The 19,569-nt window shown below is 44.5% G+C and overlaps 1 protein-coding gene across 8 annotated transcripts in view; it reads right to left on the reverse strand.

Annotated features, from left to right (window-relative positions):
* LOC138261381 (V-set and immunoglobulin domain-containing protein 4-like) overlaps nt 1-19,569 on the reverse strand; it is a 206,715-nt gene that overhangs the window by 152,660 nt on the left and 34,486 nt on the right. For 6 of the 8 annotated variants that reach the window (XM_069210314.1, XM_069210294.1, XM_069210278.1 and 3 more), the window contains exons 3-5: nt 10,656-10,940; nt 2,406-2,522; nt 1,745-1,900 (exon numbers count right to left, since the gene is read on the reverse strand). In XM_069210314.1, the coding sequence (XP_069066415.1) occupies nt 1,745-1,900; nt 2,406-2,522; nt 10,656-10,940 (558 nt within the window). The remainder of the gene's footprint in view (nt 1-1,744; nt 1,901-2,405; nt 2,523-10,655; nt 10,941-19,569) is intronic. The other 2 variants (XM_069210287.1, XM_069210339.1) reach the window with 2 other exon arrangements.

Below are 19,569 nucleotides of genomic sequence, written 5' to 3' on the forward strand. Positions count from 1 at the left end.
GCATGCCGCCTTTCACAAGGAACACATTCACCATACAAAGCAGTTCCCTTCAGTGCCAGGAAGTGATATGGTAATATGGATTTTTTGTTGAGACAAAAAAAAACGTTTTTAGCTTGCAGCAAATTATATTTTTTTAGATTGATGAGAGCCCAGCATATTCCAAAACAATAAAGTTTTGCAAAAACTATGGCAAAACAAAACAAGAATCGCCAGAATTGCAAGAAGGTTGGTGGCCAACTCCAGGCCTATGGGCTTTGCCAATGCTTGTTTTGTCTGGGAGGACAAAGGGAGGGCAGTTCCTGTACGAGAAACTGTTTCCTTTGTGGAGAAGAAAGACATGGAGGGGCATATTTATACTCCGTTTGCGCCGAATTTGCGTCGTTTTTTTCGACGCAAATTCGACGCAAAACTAACTCCATATTTATACTTTGGTGTTAGACGAGTCTAGCGCCAAAGTTCATGGAGTTAGCGTCATTTTTTTGCGTGAACACCTTCCTTGCGTTAATGATATGCAAGGTAGGCGTTCCCGTCTTAAAAAATGACTGCGATGCATATGCGTCGTATTTATACTCCTGGGCAAAAATGACGCCCGGGAGTGGCCGGGACTAAAAAACCCGCATTTGCGCCGGATTTTAGCGCCTGGGTCAGGGCAGGCGTTAAGGGACCTTTGGGCTCAGAATGAGCCCAGAGGTGCCCTCCCAAGCCCCCATGGACACCCCATGCCACCCTTGCCCACCCCAGGAGGACACCCAAGGATGGAGGGACCCACCCCAGGGACATTAAGGTAAGTCCAGGTAAGTATTTTTTTAATTTTTTTTTTGGCATAGGGGGGCCTGATTTGTGCCCCCCTACATGCCACTATGCCCAATGACCATGCCCAGGGGACAGAGGTCCCCTGGGCATGGCCATTGGGCAAGGGGGCATGACTCCTGTCTTTGTTAAGACAGGAGTCATGTTAATGGCGTCTGGGCGCCCCAAAAAAATGGCGCAAATCGGGTTAAGACGATTTTTTTGCCTCAGCCTGACTTGCCCCATGTTTGGACGCCCAAACGCCATTTTTCCCTACGCCAGCGCTGCCTGGTGTACGTGTTTTTTTTTCACGCACACCAGGCAGCGCCGGTCGGCTAACGCCGGCTAACGCCGGCTAACGCCATTCAATAAATACGGCGCCCGCATGGCGCTTCAGAATGGCGTTAGCCGGCGCTAATTTTTTTGGCGCAAAACTGCATTAGCGCAGTTTTGCATCAAAAAGTATAAATATGGGCCGGAATTTCACAATGATGGCGGAACTAGGACTGTGGATTTTCTACTTGGTGGATTGGTGGACAGTAAGCCAGGGGCCAAGAGCTGAAAGGTGCGCGCCAGGTAGTGTCCTCTTGCTTTGTGAATCTGAAAAAGGATGAATGGTTCCACATAGCTCATGCCTGCCTGGTCTTACTCATCTCTTGTGAAATGGACCTGTAGGCATCCGTAAACGTGCAATGCATCCACAAAAGATGCACTGCAGGTGATTCAATGTCAGAGTCACTGGAAGAAGGTGGACCGCCCAGAATTCAAGCATCGGCAAGTTTCTGACATCCTGTGCATGAGGTATGAAAACTGACATCACACACAAACACAGTTAGACTCAACAGTTGTGCAACAGACATGAATGCACACGTCATTCAGAGGTCTCTACAGGTATGAGAGGACAGCGTGGGCACGACTACTGTTCTTAGAATAGCCCAATTCCCTCCTTGTTTACCTGCAGAGTGGGTGGTTGTCATGTTATTGACAGGTGTGTGCCTTCCCGTAGGATCTGTGTGATAAGGACGCCTGTTGTTGCCATGTGATTCAGTAGTATGCATGACAGTCTTCAGGATCCTGGTACTGGGAGGCGTCTGACTGGCAGCTCCAGCTGCTAAAAAAATATACAAGTTTTGCACTAGTTAAATAGTGTAAGCTTGACGAAACTGTGCAAATTTTTAAAAAATTTGAATCTGCTTGACATTTTTCGTGATCCATCATTATCCTAGAAGCCTGCACACTTCCCAGTGTATTTCCCATAGTGTTGGTATTCCTGACACCGTTTTCTCCACCTAAAATGATAACTTAAGCATAGGTTTTATTCACCTCACCGACCTTGTCACTCTCTAGCTGGCGTGGATGGTACTGTGCTAATCCAATGCTTAAAACCTCTGCTTAAAAAAACAGACATTTAAGGCGAGTAGTTGTGGAGTGTTTATGGTGGTGTGGAGTAGTCCATATTAAGGAGCTGCTCTACCCCTAAATCTTGGAACTACCCGGGGGTCCAGGCTCTTCTTCGTATAGTTTGCACTGCTATGCCTCCAAAATTCTAGCATTCATCAAATTTATGTGCTTCTAATCACCTATCCTACAAAAAACTGATTATATAAAAATTGTACCGTTTGCAGAGGATGGTGCTTTAGTATGGTGAGTACTGCCAGACCATTCTGTTGGGACCGTGTCTTCTGGGCTGACCATGCGTGACTTTGGTGTGGTCCATTGTGCAATGATATCATCTGTTAAAAAAGTAAGACGTTTCTCAAGAAGTATCTCATCCGTTTTTCCTACATGCCTCAGCAATGCTTCTGGCAAGAGGAACAATCACTGAACACAAGAACGCAAAAGGAGCTGTAAACCAAGGTAAGCACAGTAAAAGTTGGAAGACAATGCAAGCTAGAGAATTTTCCCAACAGCAGCATCCAGCTCATCACCTCTCCAATTCATATATTGTGCCTCACTCAATACTTTATAACAACCATCAATGAGGAGAAGATAACTGTCCCTAAGCCATGACATTTAAGAAAAGAAGGAATTGGTGTCTCCACCTATTATGAAAACAAACGAGGTGTAAGTATTTGTGTATATGTTGTAAACTCTAAAAACTGCAATGGGTATGACTTCACAAGCACGGCCAGACCTAAACACAAGATCCCCACTGGTGTCACTATCAGCAAGACTTATTGCTTACGAAAAACAGAAAGTAGCTTTTTGGGTCAGCCGCTTACAACCATTGGTTTGTGTTAAACCTCTCCTGCCAGTGCTTTGAGGCAACATCAATCACATCTTGTAGTAATCTAAAGGCTACAGTGTATGAATTTCTTATCTCACCCCATTGAGTGTTTCACATATCATTCCACCTATTAGGGCTTGATTTATATATTTCTACCTTTGGTGCTTCTGCTTCACCTCTTTAAATATCTTAGTCTTACTAGCAATCACTATTTCTCCACCTCTCTTTTGTTCTCTATTATTAATTCCTTTCTCTCATATCTCTTTCATCATTTCAGGTCCCCCCAACCTCAATTATCGATCTCTATCTCTTTGTCTACCTCTCTTCTCCTCTTGTGTATTGACCTAAGTATTTTTACTTTTCTCATTTTGTTGTCTCTTTACTTTGCATCTTTGTTTTTCCTCAGGTCTCTCTGTTTACATCCACGTGCCATTGCCTTTATCACACTCTAATTCACCTTTTTTCTACATTGCCTTTCTCTTTACCTCACCCCTTGGATATCTTTATTCCTCTGCCTTTCTCCACATTTCCTTCTTCCTACCTCTCTTTTTACCTCACTCTAAAACCTTACCTAGTTATCTATCTCCCTTTCTCTGCCTGCATATTGTGCTCTCCCTTTATCATTCCTTCTAGCTATCCCACGTTTCTATATTCATTTTACTTCTTTTTCTACCTCACATATCCTTCTACATCTTCTCTATCTCTAACTCCTTCTCCCTCTACTACACCTTTTGCTATACTGTTCTCTTTTTGTCTGTGCCTTTTCAAGTATCATTCCCTGTCCCATTGCTCTTACTCAGCAGGGTCTTGCCAGAAAAGTGCACACTTATAAGGAAGAGAAAAGGGCTAAAGCAGTGAAAAATAAATTAGGAGAAAAATATCAAAGTTCAAGAGACAGAATGGTGAAAAGCATCAGAGCAGAGGTACAATGACAGTTGCAAGCAGACACTTGCTTATAGAAACACCGGGGTTAAAGGTGTGTATATCTAAACTACCCAAGGTCACTTACCACAGAGGCAAGACATTAAGGGACCACCTGTGCCCGAGATACATTACTATTACCAAGAAAGAAATGTGGCTTCCCATTACACCTAAAGGGTTCTATGTTTGTCATGAGTGCAGCATGTGCATGTTGGGTTTGGATAAAACAAAAAGCTTTTGTTATAACACAACAAGAAAATATATAATCAGACACTTTATCAACTGCAAGACAAAATATGTTGTGTATTTTCTGGGTTGCATGTGTAATAAAATGTATGTGGGAATTACTGTAAGGTCTTTGAAATCGCAAGTACAGGAGCATGTCCGTGCCATAAGGAATAAAGATACTAGATATCCTTTAACCCTCCACAAGATGCAACATCACTCTGGTGATGCTCGTATTTGGTTTCATGGGTGGATTATATACCCCTGACCAGAGAAAAAGAAATAGAGAGTTAATCTTACGTCAAAAGGAGGCTGCATGGATATATCGCCTTCGGGCAGTTGAAATGGGCCATAATACAGATGATGAATTTCATTATTTCTTATAATTTGTTGCCTGTGTACTCTTGGCTTATATTGTAATGGGTTGATAGAATCACTAACTAACCTGGCGAACATTGTTTCGTGATCTGTCCGATTCTCTGATCCATGGTTGCAACATGACTATATGTTTAAAATTGTTATACGCAAACAGATACAAATTAGGGTAAGAAAATTGCATTAGTATAACATTTATAATAAAGGATTGGTGAGATGCTGGTGGTGATGATTAAGATGAATTTGGATTTTTATCATGAAAGAATTGTTGAAAATATGCATTCAGATTGGATTGTCATTTGGGACCAGGAGTTGGATATATTCCAATATGATTTATTATAGATGATCCCTGGTCTTTGGTTTGATCTAAACTCAAGGTTATTGGAGGATTAACACAGTTCAAAATGGCGACCACAAATTTAGCTGAATTCAACAAAAGCCGATGCTCTTCACTTATGACCATTCCTTTGTGCAATGATGATCGTATATTGGATATATGTAATGATGTGCAATGGACAGGCACAGTATTTTACGCTGTCATGATTTATATGGCTGATGTTAAAGAATGTTAGACCCTTCGCTTGATTGAAGGATATTGATAAACAACATAGTCCAAGATGGCCGCCATTAACACAGTCGATTTTGATGTAGGACGTCTTCCGATGTACGGGACTGTAGTTCCGGGGAATGGCATTTTATTCAGGTGTATGCACCTGTGAATAATGAATGGGCGGTCTATTTAAAATCTGGTTGTTCCTGCATAGTTTGGTTTGCCGGAACATACTGCATATTGACTATTGGGTACTATTACCATCTCTTCAAACGCCGGAATAATGGGAGGTGTCTAAAGGGCTGCACCATTTTGTGAAATAACAGAAAGTATTCTTATGGCATTATCTGTGAGCGACTGCTTATAAGTTAATCTAAAACTGTTTTTGGAATGAGGTTAGAAGTCTGTGTTGCTTTATATTAAGAACTATACCAATGATAAAAAATTAGGATTCATTAGTAATGCTGGAAAATAGTTTGCACTGTAAGAACATTGCTTGAATCTGACTCGATTAGAGTTCAAATTATGGTGACCTCGGACATGCCTCACAAATACAGAAAAAACATTTGGGCAATTTGCGACCGAATAGAGGCATATTATTGACTGTTGGTAAAAGTAAGGAGGACGTGTTATTTGACAATAAAATGCAAAAGGGATAATGACATCTCATATCCTCCCCTTTGGGTAGAATTTTCATGGATGATACTATTGGAGAAAATAAAATAATATAATTTATAAGGGGTGACAGTTGCCAAGGAGAATTTTGTAAAATATGCGATGTGGTGTTTTCTCTTTACATTAGATGTATAATTGGAGATATTAAGGGCACGAGAGAAACAGGATATGACAAACCAGTCTGAAATTGATCGACTAGGTATGTGCAGGATGGTGTATTTAACATAATTGGTTATGCATGATTGTGCATATGTAAGTAGTGGTATTTATATAAAAAAAGATGCAAATTTGGTTTTAGATAACTGATTTGTGAGTGTACAATCACTTAGGGATATATTATGTTGTATTAATTTTGGGTGATAACATAAAAAACACAAAACAAAATGTAGATAATAGAGTAGAGGTTTATATATATATATATATATATATATATATATATATATATATATATATATATATATATATATTTAAAAATATTGTATATACATATATTTTATATGTATATGGCAAATAATTGTTGATGATATTTTTTGTCGTATATGTCTGTGTATTTTTTATTTTGGAACATTAGAAATAGTCTGGTAGAAAAATTTATAAATTCCCTTGCCATTTCTTACTTTTCTTCTATTTGTTTGTATAAAGATATGTAGTCATGCGTGTTTCATGTTTTTCTTCATGTACAAAAATTAACTTTGGAGACACATGTAGTTGGTATTTGTCTTGTGTTGTTTGTGTATTCAATGCAAATTATATGTATTGTATTACAGCCCTGAAGAAGTCATATGTTGGAGGATGAAACATGTTGGCTGTTGCTATTATGAATATACATATTGCTGGAAAAGAGAAAGATAATAAAGAGAAGATTTTTATACCCTCACATTAAAGGATTGGACTTTAAAAAAAAATGTTTATTGGGGGTGGTGCACTACCATTATTCTAAACAGTCACAAACAGCTTACTCACAGGATTCCACATAATATGTTGTTTTTGCAAGTAGAAGAAAAAAATCTATACTCCAACTCAAAAAGAAATAGCTTGTTTAAGCTTTTTAGGTACAGTTTGGCTGGAAGTCACCAGGTATCTTGAACTTTCCATTATTTTTTTTCGTATATAGACTTTTCCCAATGTTTAACATATCATTCAATTTTGTTTGATATCATGAAGGACAGAATGAGCCGCAAAAGAGTAATAAATTAAAAGACTTGCCAAAGAGATGGCCCCAAAATATATGTCGGCTGGGGCACATAAATTCTTAAGATGTCAATGCCCGCAAGTTAACGGGCAAATAGAGTTTTTGAATAGGATCATTAAAGAGAACATCAGGTGAACTTTTGCAAATTACTTGGACTGAATAATTTCTCTTCCAGAAAAGGTGTGGCTGTATAGAGTTACACTTCACAGTACCACAGGAGAAAGTATATTCAGGTTGTTAAAAGGAGGGAAACTTGCTTATTGGGGCCTCATTTACAAGAAACTGATGCATTGCCATTGATGCATCAGATTTCTTGCACCTGTCGCAATTTTCCTAATGACACCATGGATGCTCTGTATTTCTAATACAGCGCTCCATGGTTCACCTTTTCACAAATACATCAGAAATTTCTCGTTGAGCTAATGCAACTCCAGCAATGCGAGGAGAGTCCCATTAAAAAAGGCTCTGCGACAATTTTACGCCTGGTCTGAGCAGGTGCTACAATTTTGATGAAGTCATAGAGTGATGCAGTAAAAGGTTGTAAATCTCACTTCATCAGTTCTACATGGCTTTTTCCGTGGCAACACCCAGCCTGCATACACTATACCTGGCGCAGGTATAATTTGACACAGGGCTTTACAAACTGACGCATTGGGCCCAATGTGTCAGTTTGTAAATATAGAGCAGTGTAGTGCAATACTAGCACTGCCGCTGTGTCAACATAAAAATGATGCAGCGGCGGCACAAGGGGCTTGTAAATGAGGCCCTTTGTGTGTTAAGATGTCTGTGAGCAATGAAGACAGCCACAGTCATACTGTGGTGAAACAAGTAGCTTTGTGGCAACGCAGGTCAAATAAGCACTATGACTAAAAAGAGAAACATCCTAAACAATGCGTCCTAAACAACGCAGATGTTTCCTACGCAAGTGGAACAACGCTTGCCTAAACAACAACTTCCTTTTCCTCTGCCTTAACCATGCATGCGTGGTTAAGGCAGAAAAAAAGCAGAGAACGGTCTACTGGATTGGGAAAGGACTCAGTGAGGTAAGTGGGGCTGGGGCAGCAAGTTCTGGGGTTAGTTTTTAGGGGTTGGGTGGATCTAGGGTGGGTGGGAGGGTTGAGGTAATTTATTTTTAGGGGCAGGGTCTGGGGTAGGGGAAGTTTATTTTTTAGGGCTTAGGGTGGGTGGGGTAGTCAGGGTAGTTTAGTTTTTAGGGGTGGGGTGGGGGTTGGGGAAGTTTATTTTTTTGGGCTTTGGGTGGGGGTTGAGTTAGTTTATTTTTTAGAAGCAGGGGTGGGGGGTGGGGTACTTCATTTTTTAGAGGTTGGGGAAGGTTAAGGGAAGGGTGGGAGAAGGGCGGAGCAGAGGAAGTATCGGGAGAGGACGCGGTGAGGTAAGTGGAGCTAGGAAATATTTTTGGGGTAGTTTTTAGCAGTGGAGTTTATTTAGGGCTTAGAGTGGGGGGCTTTCGGGGTAATTTTTTTGTTAGATACGGGTTGGGGGTCAGGTAGTTTATTTTTTAGGGGTTCGGGTGGGTGGGAGGGGAGGGTAGTTTAGTTATTAGGGGTGGGGCAAAGTTTTGGAGTTCATCGCGGGTGGGGGTGTTGGAGTAGTTTACTTATTAGAGGTGATGGGAAGATTTTAGTGCTCAGGGTGGGTGGGGTACTTTTTGTAGACATTGGGTGGTTGGGTAGTTTATTTTATAGGGCTTAATTGGGTGGGGAGTGGTGTGGTTTAGTTAATAGGATTGGGGGAAGGTTTTGGAGCTCAGGGCGAGTGGGGGTGTCCGGGTAGTTTAGCTTTTAGGGGTGGGGGAGGTTTTAGGGCTCAGGGCAGGTTGGGGGGTCGGGTAGTTTTTTTTTTATGTAAACAGGGGCCAGGGTTTTTTGGGAGAGGTTTTTAGGGATGAGGGTAGTTTTGGGCTTCAGGGCGGGTGGTGGGTTGGGGTCGTTTTTTAGTTTAGGAGAGGGCATTGCATGACACAACCATGCATGCCGTTTCCACATATGCCTTTACTAAGCATGCTTTTACAACAAAAACTTGACCTAGACCTTGATGTCTCTTTTCCTTGCAGAACTGTATGATCCCAAAAAATGTCACTCCTACGGTATTCTGGGACCTAGAAATGTCACATTACATCGGCCATCTTGTGACTGCCAAGTAGCACTATTCTAAACTCAAAGATTAAGTGAATCTTGCTAGTTGCAAGTGATTTTGGGGCATATTTATTAAGAAATCATGCACAGCGCAGCAAGTCACCATGCTGTGCTGTACTGCACGATAGGGAAGGGGCTGGAATGTGCCGTACTTAACACTGCACAGTGCATTCCTGTCTTTTCCCTGCGCTGTCGCACAATGTCTAGCGCCAATGCAGACAACCTTGCACCATGGTGCAAGGGTGCCTGTGTTGTAATTAGAATTGTATTTTTGTGCAGGATGGGGCACCTTCCTGCACAAAAACAATCCTGAGATGCATTGTCCTCTTTCTATGTGTTCTGCTGAATGCAAAAATAGATATTTTTCCTTGTTATGCTTCATCTGGGGAGGCGTAGCATTTTGACGCATTCGAAGGTGTAACAGTAATGGTAAATCTGGGAATGCGTCAAAATCCAAGGGCGATGAATCAGAACACCCACGCTCCACCCATGGAACACCTTCCCAGGGCAGAGCAACGCAACACAGCTATCTGTGCTGCATTGCGTTACTCTAGATTTATCAGACAGGCAAGGCCATGTAAGGTGCCCTTGCCTGGCTTGATAGCTTAAGAGTTGCGTCGCTCTTGGGCCCCATTGTGTGGCGCGAGGGCGACACATGTCTTTGATAAATTTGGCCCATATTGTTTTGTAAACATTATCGTTCCAAAAGAAAAATCAACTGATTCATTTAAACATTTGCTCATTTCTATAGAAAGTCAACCACGTTGCACGTATAAAGACTTTTGGTATGCAATTCTATACATTTAAAAGATCTAGGGCCAGATGTAGCAAACCATTTGCGACTCGCAAACGGCGAAAATCGCCGTTTGCGAGTCGCAAACGTGGGTTTGCCATGCAGAAATGCATATTGCGAGTCGTTACCGACTCGCAATATGCATTTCCGACTCGCAAATAGTAAGGGGTGTTCCCTTCCTATTTGCGAGTCGCAGTGGGATGCAATACCATTTGCGACCGCGTATGCGGTCGCAAATGGCATCGCAGTTACCATCCACTTCAAGTGGATGGTAACCCACTCGCAAATTGGAAGGGGTCCCCATGGGACCCCTTCCAGTTTGTGACTGGACCCAAAAATATTTTTTCAGGGCAGGGAGTGGTCCAAGGGACCACTCCCTGCCCTGAAAAAATACCGAAACAAAAGGTTTCGTTTTTTTTGGCTACACTTAAAAAAAAAAAAAATGCTTTATTTAAAAGCAGGTCACGAACATGGAGGTCTGCTGACGTCAGCAGGCCTCCATGTTAGCGAGTGCCTATACTCGCTATGGGGCCGCAATTTGCGACCCACCTCATGAATATTCATGAGGTGGGTCATTGCGACCCCATAGCGAGTCGCAGTCGGTGTCTGAGACACCGTACTGCATAGCAATTTGCGACTTGCAAATTGCGAGTCACAGGGACTCGCAATTTGCAAGTCGCAAATTGCCATTTTGCTACATCTGGCCCCTACTTCTTTTTCAACATATGCACCCCATGTATTAAATTACTGACCTCTGACACTTAGATGCACTTCTTCACTTTGCTGTGTTGTCTTTGCGGGGATGCGGTTTTCAGCTTCACAATAGTAAGTCCCAGAATGAGATGCTTGAAAGTTGTTGATAAGGAGCGAAATTCCTGACTGAAAGACTGTGCCGCTTCCAGGTGCCTGGTCCCTCTTGAACCATCTATAAGTAATCGGAGGTGAGCCTTCCGCAGAGCATGTGAGATTCACTGTGGCTCCTTCAGAAACTTCAAGGGAGGATCCTTCATGCTGGATCAACGGCTTAGTCACTGCAACTACAATGCAAAGAACAATGAGTTTACGTTGAAAACTAGATTTCAATTATATATAGTATATGAGTAGGAGCCTCTCTGTCCTCAACTTCACTACCTTCAGCTGCTCAGTACCCAAACCCACTCCACCGCCAACATCTCCACTCTGTCCTTCTGGGCCTGGATATTCAGAGTGCTGGCCTTTGAGGGGGGCCTAGATGCACAGAAATGGGAACCACTGAGCAGGACTCTGCAGGCAGCATGGTACTAAGACAGAGATCCTATACCTTGCTGCTACAGCTAGAGGCAGCATGACAGTAAAGCAGAGACCCTATACCTTTGCTACTACAGCTGCAGGCAGCACAACACTAAAGCAGAGGTCCTATACCTTGCTGCTACAGCTGCAGGCAGCACAACACTGAAGCAGAGGTCCTATACCTTGCTGCTACAGAGGTCCTATACCTTGCTGCTACAGCTGCAGGTAGCACAAGCAGACACCATGGTACTAAATCAGAGGTCCTATATCTTGTTGCTACAGCTGCAGGCAGCACAACACTAAAGCATAGGTCCTATCCCTTGCTGCTACAGCTGCAGGCAGCACGACACTAAAACAGAGGTCCTATACCTTGCTGCTACAGAGATCCTATACCTTGCTGCTACAGCTGTAGGCAGCACAAGCAGACAGCATGGTACTAAATCAGAGGTCCTATACCTTGTTTCTACAGCTGCAGGCAGCACAACACTAAAGCAGAGGTCTTATCCCTTGCTGTTACAGCTGCAGGCAGCACAACACTAAAGCAGAGGTCGTATCCCTTGCTGCTACAACTGCAGGCAGCACGACACTAAAGCAGAGGTCCTATACTTTGCTGCTACAGCTGCAGGCAGCGCAAGCAGACAGCATGGTACTAAATCAGAGGTCCTATACCTTGTTGCTACAGCTGCAGGCAGCACAACACTAAAGCAGAGGTCCTATCCCTTGCTGCTACAGCTGCAGGCAGCACGACACTAAAGCAGAGGTCCTATCCCTTGCTGCTACAGCTGCAGGCAGCAAAACACTAAAGCAGAGGTCCTATACCTTGCTGCTACAGAGGTCCTATACCTTGCTGCTACAGCTGCAGGCAGCACAAGCAGACAGCATGGTACTAAATCAGAGGTCCTATACCTTGTTGCTACAGCTGCAGGCAGCAAAACACTAAAGCAGAAGTCCTATCCCTTGCTGTTACAGATGCAGGCAGCACAACACTAAAGCAGAGGTCCTATACCTTGCTGCTACAGAGGTCCTATACCTTGCTGCTACAGCTGTAGGCAGCACAAGCAGACATCATGGTACTAAATCAGAGGTCCAATACCTTATTGCTACAGCTGCAGGCAGCACAACACTAAAGCAGAGGTCGTATCCCTTGCTGCTACAGCTGCAGGCAGCAGGACACTAAAGCAGAGGTCCTATCCCTTGCTGCTACAGCTGCAGGCAGCACGACACTAAAGCAGAGGTCCTATACCTTGCTGCTACAGCTGCAGGCAGCACAAGCAGACAGCATGGTAAATTCTTTGCAGTAGTTAACTTTTCGTTAGTGGTTGCTGAACTCTGATGTAAAACTAGTGCTTAGGAGAAACTCTTGCCCGGACAGCAGTGGCGGCCCGTCCTTTAGGGCGGAGGGGCCACGTTCCCCCACCCCATGAAGAGGGTCTGTCAGGCTGAACAAAGGTCAGCCTGACAGACACTCTTCATGTTCAGGTCAGGCAGCCAGGAGCAGAGGCGCGATTTGCGCAGACTCCTGGCTGCCTGAGCTGAACTTTGCTGGGCTGAGGAGATCACAGCTCCTATGGCCGTGACCTCCTCGGCCCAGCACAGGTGCCTCGAGGCCCTCCCCTGGGTGACGAGGAAAGCATCACCAATTGACACTCTCCCTGGCGCTTCAGGTTTAAGCCCTGAAGCGCCCAGGGTAAGTGTCAATCAGTGACACTTAGTCACAGAGTGGGGTGGGGTCAGCAGTCTCACTGACCCCATCCCACTTTGTGACGAGGCTGGGACTGCTGCCTTCCCTCATTGGCTGACCTCAGGTCAGCCAATGAGGGAAGGCCGCAGTCCCAACCCTCCTGGGACCTGGAGGCTAAAGGTAAGTGTGTGTGTGTATATGTATGTGTGTTATGTTTTACATTGAATGTTTGGTGCGCGCGTGCATGTTTGAGTGTTATGAATGTTGTTAATGGATGTGCGTGCGTGCGTGTGTGTGTGTGTGAAAGAATGAATGAGTGTGATCTTGTAAAATGAATGTTTGGTGCGTGCCTGCATGTTTGAATGGAATGAGTGTTGTTAATGGATGAGCGTGCATGCGTGTCTGAAAGAATGAGTCTGTGTGTGTGTGTGCCCCGCCTGCCCCCCTCCCAAAGCTGGCGGCCGCCACTACCGGACAGTATTAATGTCCCCAGCAGATGGACGGGGAGAAGAACCCGGCAAATAAGCCATTACGTTTTAAAATGTAATAAAAAAACTGGGGCATTGTGGTTCCTTTTTTGTTATGAAAATATTTGGTTGCTTAGTCACATAAATTCATGTTGCACCAGAGACACTGTTCTCGGTATCTGAAATGTTTACAGCCTTACAATGCGAGACACATCATTATTTATGCAATGGACACTACTGTTCTGCAGGGCTTTCCCAAATGAAATAGATGTTTCTAAAGGAGAAAATGTGGATACCGAGTAAACCCAAAGCTGAAGACCAGCTCTAACTCATAACCAGGGACAGAACATAACAAGCATTTGCAATGTAATGGGTCTCGCTTTTGCTCGAGTTAGAGCTATTAGCATTGTAAATTCCTAACTGGACTTTTCTTGCCACTTAAATGAAAATGAAAAGTAAAGCAGTTGACATAAGTGAGCCGATTCACAGCGCCATGGCCGCCATGAGCGCGAAGGAGAGACACAAAAAGAAGAAGTTCACTCTCAGTCAAACGTATCAGCAATCGTGCAATTAACCATGTAACAAGGACAGTCTGCAAGGCGGTAACAAAACCACCTCAAGGAGGGCCAAATGTAAAGCATTTACCAATGATAAAGAATTTTTGAAAGGCAGGTCCACAAACAAGTGAAAGTGATGGGTGTGAGGTGGGCGTGGTTACAAGCCCACAATACTTACAAAAGGTCAAAGCACTTGTGCGCTCGACCTAAACACAAGTTGCATTCATCAGTTGAGCGCACCATCCCCGTCAAGGAAGTGGAGAAGTTCATCAAGGAGTTTGGTCTGCCAACCAGTGGACTCTGAAGATCCTCCAACGCCAGATCCATGCAAGGGACATCAGCGAACTGATCGGCACCCTCCCCTATGCCATAGCGGACCACGTGTGGTGAAAACGTCCCCTCCAAGCACCTGACCAACCACCACAAGGACATTGCATGGATGGCCATCCAGGGAGATCTGCCAGTAAGAGCCTTCATGCATGCAAGAGGACTCAATTGATACAAGTCCTGCCCGAGCGAATGCATCGCAGTCGAGATATCCTACCAACTCTTCTAGGAATGCGCCTACACCCAGGACCTGCTGAAGGCCCTAAGCAAGGAGCTTGGGGCCTGGATACCAACATCATGCATCACCGCAGACTCAGTAATCTATGGTTTGTTCCCTGGGACCCACGCACTCACAGACCACCAGGACTGCTGGAGGCTCCTATACTGTTCTAAAGATGTTCGTCTGTTTTCCAGAAACTGCCTGGTAGTAGGGAAGGAGACATCGACCCTGTGCTGCCGGAAGATTATCCAAAGCCTCCTGCGCAGCACTGGATGGATCAGATGATGACGAAACCTGAAGGGGTCCCCTCTGTACCCTTACGGGGTGGAGCGTGGCCTGGAGAAACCACTATCCTGTGGTCTGTTTCACTTCACTCCAGGACACAAAAGGCAAACGGGGAGAGGAGGATACAGATGAAGACAGGTGTAATAAATGTTAAGTGATGTGAAGTAGTGTATTCTTTTGACTAACGTGACCTTTTTCCTTAACAGGTGAAAGGACAAAGGGATAGCTTATACGCATGTTGTAATGTTTGTTACCCACGACTTACGATCAAAGAGGTTTTTGTGAAAGGTGACGATTGTCTGTATCTGAACACCAAACACCAATTTCTGACAAAGGGGGGAAAAATCCCTGTCAACTCTTTTGTTTTTCCCACTATAAAATTATGAAGAGCGGGATGATTGACAAAGTTTATTTTACTTTAAATATCTACTTTTGGAACATTGGTGCTGTTTTAAGAACATTTCTAGACAATTATATTGCACATTAAGTAGGTGGTAACGTGAAATGTATCTCAAATGTCTTATTAGTTCAGTCAGTATCACATAAAATGCATTGAAATGGAAACACATAAGCATACTTAAAATGTGGGAATAACGTACACAAAAAAGCCTAAAACTTGGCAGCTTGGGTAAGAAATGTGGAGGCTCGTACAGGATGATTGAACATAACGAAATGAAAACGTATGCGAAAACAGACCGACCAAGCAGTAGCATTTGCAATGCAACGGGTCTCACGTTTGCTCGCGTAAGAGCTACTAGCGTTGTAAGCTCCTAACCGGACTTTTCTTGCCACATAAACTTATAATGAAAAGTAAAACAGTTTCACATATGCGAGCCGATGGTTGCCATGAGTGTGAAGGAGACAGAAAGGAAACAGAAGTTCAATTATACATGTTACCGGCAAAAATGCAATTATCCATGTAGCAGGGTCGATGTCATGCAAAGCGCTCAACTTCTGCGCTGCGAGATCACGCTGCGCAGGAAACAAAAAGATAAAGTAGTCCAGAAACCAGCTGAAAAACAGAGCTTCGTATGTTTTCAGTAGTTTACCGGTGCCCTCGAGGAGGGCTGAACACCGGAAAAGGCATGACGGATGCATGCCATTCACAAATGGAATCAATCGATTTTTAAAAGGCAAGCCCACAAACTAATGAAAGTGACGGGCTGACACAGGTGTGGTTAGAAGCCCACAGAGAGATTACAACATGGTCTAGAGCACTTGCGCGTGCTTGACCCTAAAAAGGGCACATCTTTTATTACAACTGTCACATGTAGGCCCGTTTACTACTGCAATCATCAAAAGAACGTGCACACGTCTTGTAACACGAACCAAGTGGCTCTTGAAATCTGATGTCATGGTGTTAATAAAGTAGCCTATATGAAAGCAAAACTAATATTTTTAGGAGAATTACTTTTCTTCCTTAAGAAGCCTGAGAACTTTATACAGTGTTTGTGATGTATTTGTTATCAATGTAAGTAAAATGACTAAATAGCAAAATATAGTTACTGAACGTGCAGCATCACTGGCTTATTTTGTGGTATAATTTAGTTAACCTTGCTGCATAATTTGCTCCTCACTCCCACATAATCATACTAGCCGTGGCTATGAACTTTGCTGTTTTTACCACTCCCTTTATGCTTCGATAGCACTGTGGAAATACAATTACAATTAAAAACACACACTTCACAGCGCAGTTGTTAACTCTTTGCATTACCCCTCAAAAAGAATAAATATTTGTCCCCACAAAGCTTTGAGTGATTCGATCATTTAATGCTGCTCCCAAGCATCTTTTACATTTGCAGATGAGTTAGTAGAGCACATTTGCATTTCATTCAAGAAGCAGACGCCCTGGGAAGGTCTCCTTAGCTGTCTATGCAGCTTTCACAGCACAGGAGACTCAAATTAAAGTTCAGCTAATGCTTACACATATACACTTAGACAGCCTCTCTCTCTCACGTAAACATGGTCTCACCTGCAAGCACGCACACAACATACATTTAAAAGCATTTTTTTACTTACATCAGATGCCAGGGGAGGCTATATTCCAGCTAACTGTATTTTTTTTGTATTACACTAATAGTGAATAATTATTCACTGTTAGTGTAATAAAAAACAATTGTGAGGAAATAAAGAGAGCGGAGTCCCAACCGACGTCCATACTGTCTTCCTGGCACTGATCTGGCCACCTCTGAGGCCAGCGGTCACAAAGACAGTGCCAAGGTTCACAGGGGACAAGCTAGGAGTCGCAGCTGAGACCCCTGGTGACCCCTAAATGACCTCCATGTTAGAAAGGTTGCCGTCTTCTGCGCCCTACAAGGTGCACACAGAGGAGAGTTGGTCCAACACCCTGTGGGTGGATCCATGGGCGTAGGAAGTGTGGGGGACGCAGGGGATATGTCCCCTCCAGATTTTTGAGTGGAGGGGACAGAGGGGACAAGGGTGGGGTGGGAAGAAGAATTTTCTCTTCTCTTCTGTAATTCGCAGGGCCATTAGCGCGTGAAAGCGCAACCTATACTGGCCCTGCACTTGACCTGTGACCTGCCTCCAGGACACTCGCCCTCTGCCCTTTTGTTGTGCTGCAGCACACAAGGGATTCCTTCTCACCTTGCCATCATCAGCTGCCTTCAGTCTGCACTTCTGAGAACAAAGGGAGACGAGAGGCCCTTTGTTGATTGCTGTCTGCATCCCCTGAGCCTGACCCTTCCTGTCCCTTGAAGATCGAACCCTGAAGACAGCAGCAAGACTTGAGGAGGTTAGGAGGTTTGGGTAATTAAATAAAGTATTTCCAAGTATCTCCCCTTCTTTTTAAATACAGTGTTGTGTTGCTGAGTATCTCCCTTTTTAAATACATTATTGTTGAGTTACTCTGAAATATGAGCAGGGCAGGCTTTAGCGCGCTGATGCAACAATGTTTGTTAGGGCCCCCGTTTCTGTCGCCTCTCTCTCTCTCACTCTCTTCTCTCCTCTGTCTTCAGCTTGCCTGCCCCAGTGCTAATTATTGTCCCCTAAGTTGACATCCTGCCGACCCAACATTCTGGTCTCCTGTCTCTCCCTCAGCCATCCTGGCATTTATGACAGCCCACTCTGAAGGCCAAGGGCTGTCTGTAAATCTCATTTCCTGCCAATGGCCTGTAGATGCGAAGCCAGCATTGTGGCAACTCACAGGCTTTACAGTACTTCACAGGCTGCGGTGGAACAGAGCCTGACACTGCTGGATAGACAGCGGAGAGACCAGCACACAGCATGGGTCCCAGAACGCACCAGATGGCCTGAGAGATGGACAGAGCCAGGTAAGTCAGCAGGGCCGGCTCTAGGGCGATGCAATAGGTACCACCACACCGGGAGCTTACTTAGGATGTGGGTGCTGTGTTTGCACGTATATTGTGGCTTTAAAAGCACCTGCTGAGTGTTCCTTGCCACCAACAGTTTTCAGGCAACAATAAAAATCTCAAGTTAATTCCGGTGATTAATGGTCTTCCTGGAGAGAGAGATTGAAGTTTTGTCTAGTGGAAGTTTTGACTCATCATAGCGTACAGGGTTACTATGCCTGCTGTAAGAACGTCTACATGCAGATCACAAAGTGCATATAATGTGAATATGTCAGTGGGTTACTGGTTTTGTCAGATGTAGGAAAGTACCCTCTTTTTGGCATGGTTACCCCCACTTTTTGCCTGTTGTCAATCATTTTTGACTGTGTTCACTGGGATTCTGCTAATCAGGACCCCAGTGCTCTCTCCCATTAAATTTGGTTGCTTGGACCACACACACACACACCACATTTATCATACTGGTGCCCCTTATAAGTCCCTAGTATATGATACCCAGGGCATTGGGGGATCAGGGGTTCCCCATGGGCTGCAGCATGTATTATGTATTATGCTACCCATAGGAGCCCATGTAAAATGTGACTGCAGGCCTGCCATTGCAGCCTTCGTGAAAAGGTGCATACACCCTTTTGCACCCGGTCACTGTAAGTCACCCCAATGGTAGACCCTCCTAGCCCAGAGGGATGGGTGCAAGTACCTGTGTGTGAGGGCAACTCTGCAGGATCAGAGGTGCCCCCACGAACTCCAGCTCCATTTTCCCGGACCTCGTGAGTGCGGGGTCACCATTTTACGTGTATACTGGACATAGGCCACTACCTATGTCCAGCTACATAATGGTAACTCCAAACCTGGGCATGTTTGGTATCAAACATGTCAGAATCATACCCCAATACTATTGTCAGTATTGATTGTATGATTCCATGCACTTTGGGATCTCCTTAGAGGATCCGCAGCATTGCTCCTACCAGTTTTCTGGGGTTTTCCAGGCAGCCCATGCTGCTGCCACCCCTCAGACAGATTTCTGCCCTCCTTCTGCTGCTTGAGCAAATCATGCCCAGGAAGGCAGAACAAAGGATTTCCTTTGGAAGAGGGAGGCAACACCCTCTCCCTTCGGAAATTGGTGTTACAAGGCTTGGGAGGGGTAGCCTCCCCAAGCTACTGGTATGCTGTGAAGGGCACATTTGGTGCCCTCCTTGCATAAACCAGTCTGTACCAGTTCAGGGATGTCAGCCCCTACTCTGGCACGAAACTGGACAATGGAAATGGGCGTAACCACTCCACTGTCCATCACCACCCCAGGGCTGGTGCCCGGAGCTGCTCCAGGTGGCCACTTGATTCTGCTGTGTTGAAACCAAGGTGGGCAGAGGCCTCTGTGAGCATCTGAGTGCCAGGTCAGGCAGGTGACGTCACAGCCCCCTACTAGGTGGTCAACCCTGCTAGGTGACCAATCCCCCTTTCTGGGCTATTTAGGGTTTCCCTCTTGGGTGGGTCCTCAGATTCGACGTGCAAGATTCCAGCAGGACTCCTCTGCAAT

The sequence above is a fragment of the Pleurodeles waltl genome, chromosome 2_1, assembly GCF_031143425.1.
Source record: "Pleurodeles waltl isolate 20211129_DDA chromosome 2_1, aPleWal1.hap1.20221129, whole genome shotgun sequence".
NCBI lineage: Eukaryota > Metazoa > Chordata > Amphibia > Caudata > Salamandridae > Pleurodeles > Pleurodeles waltl.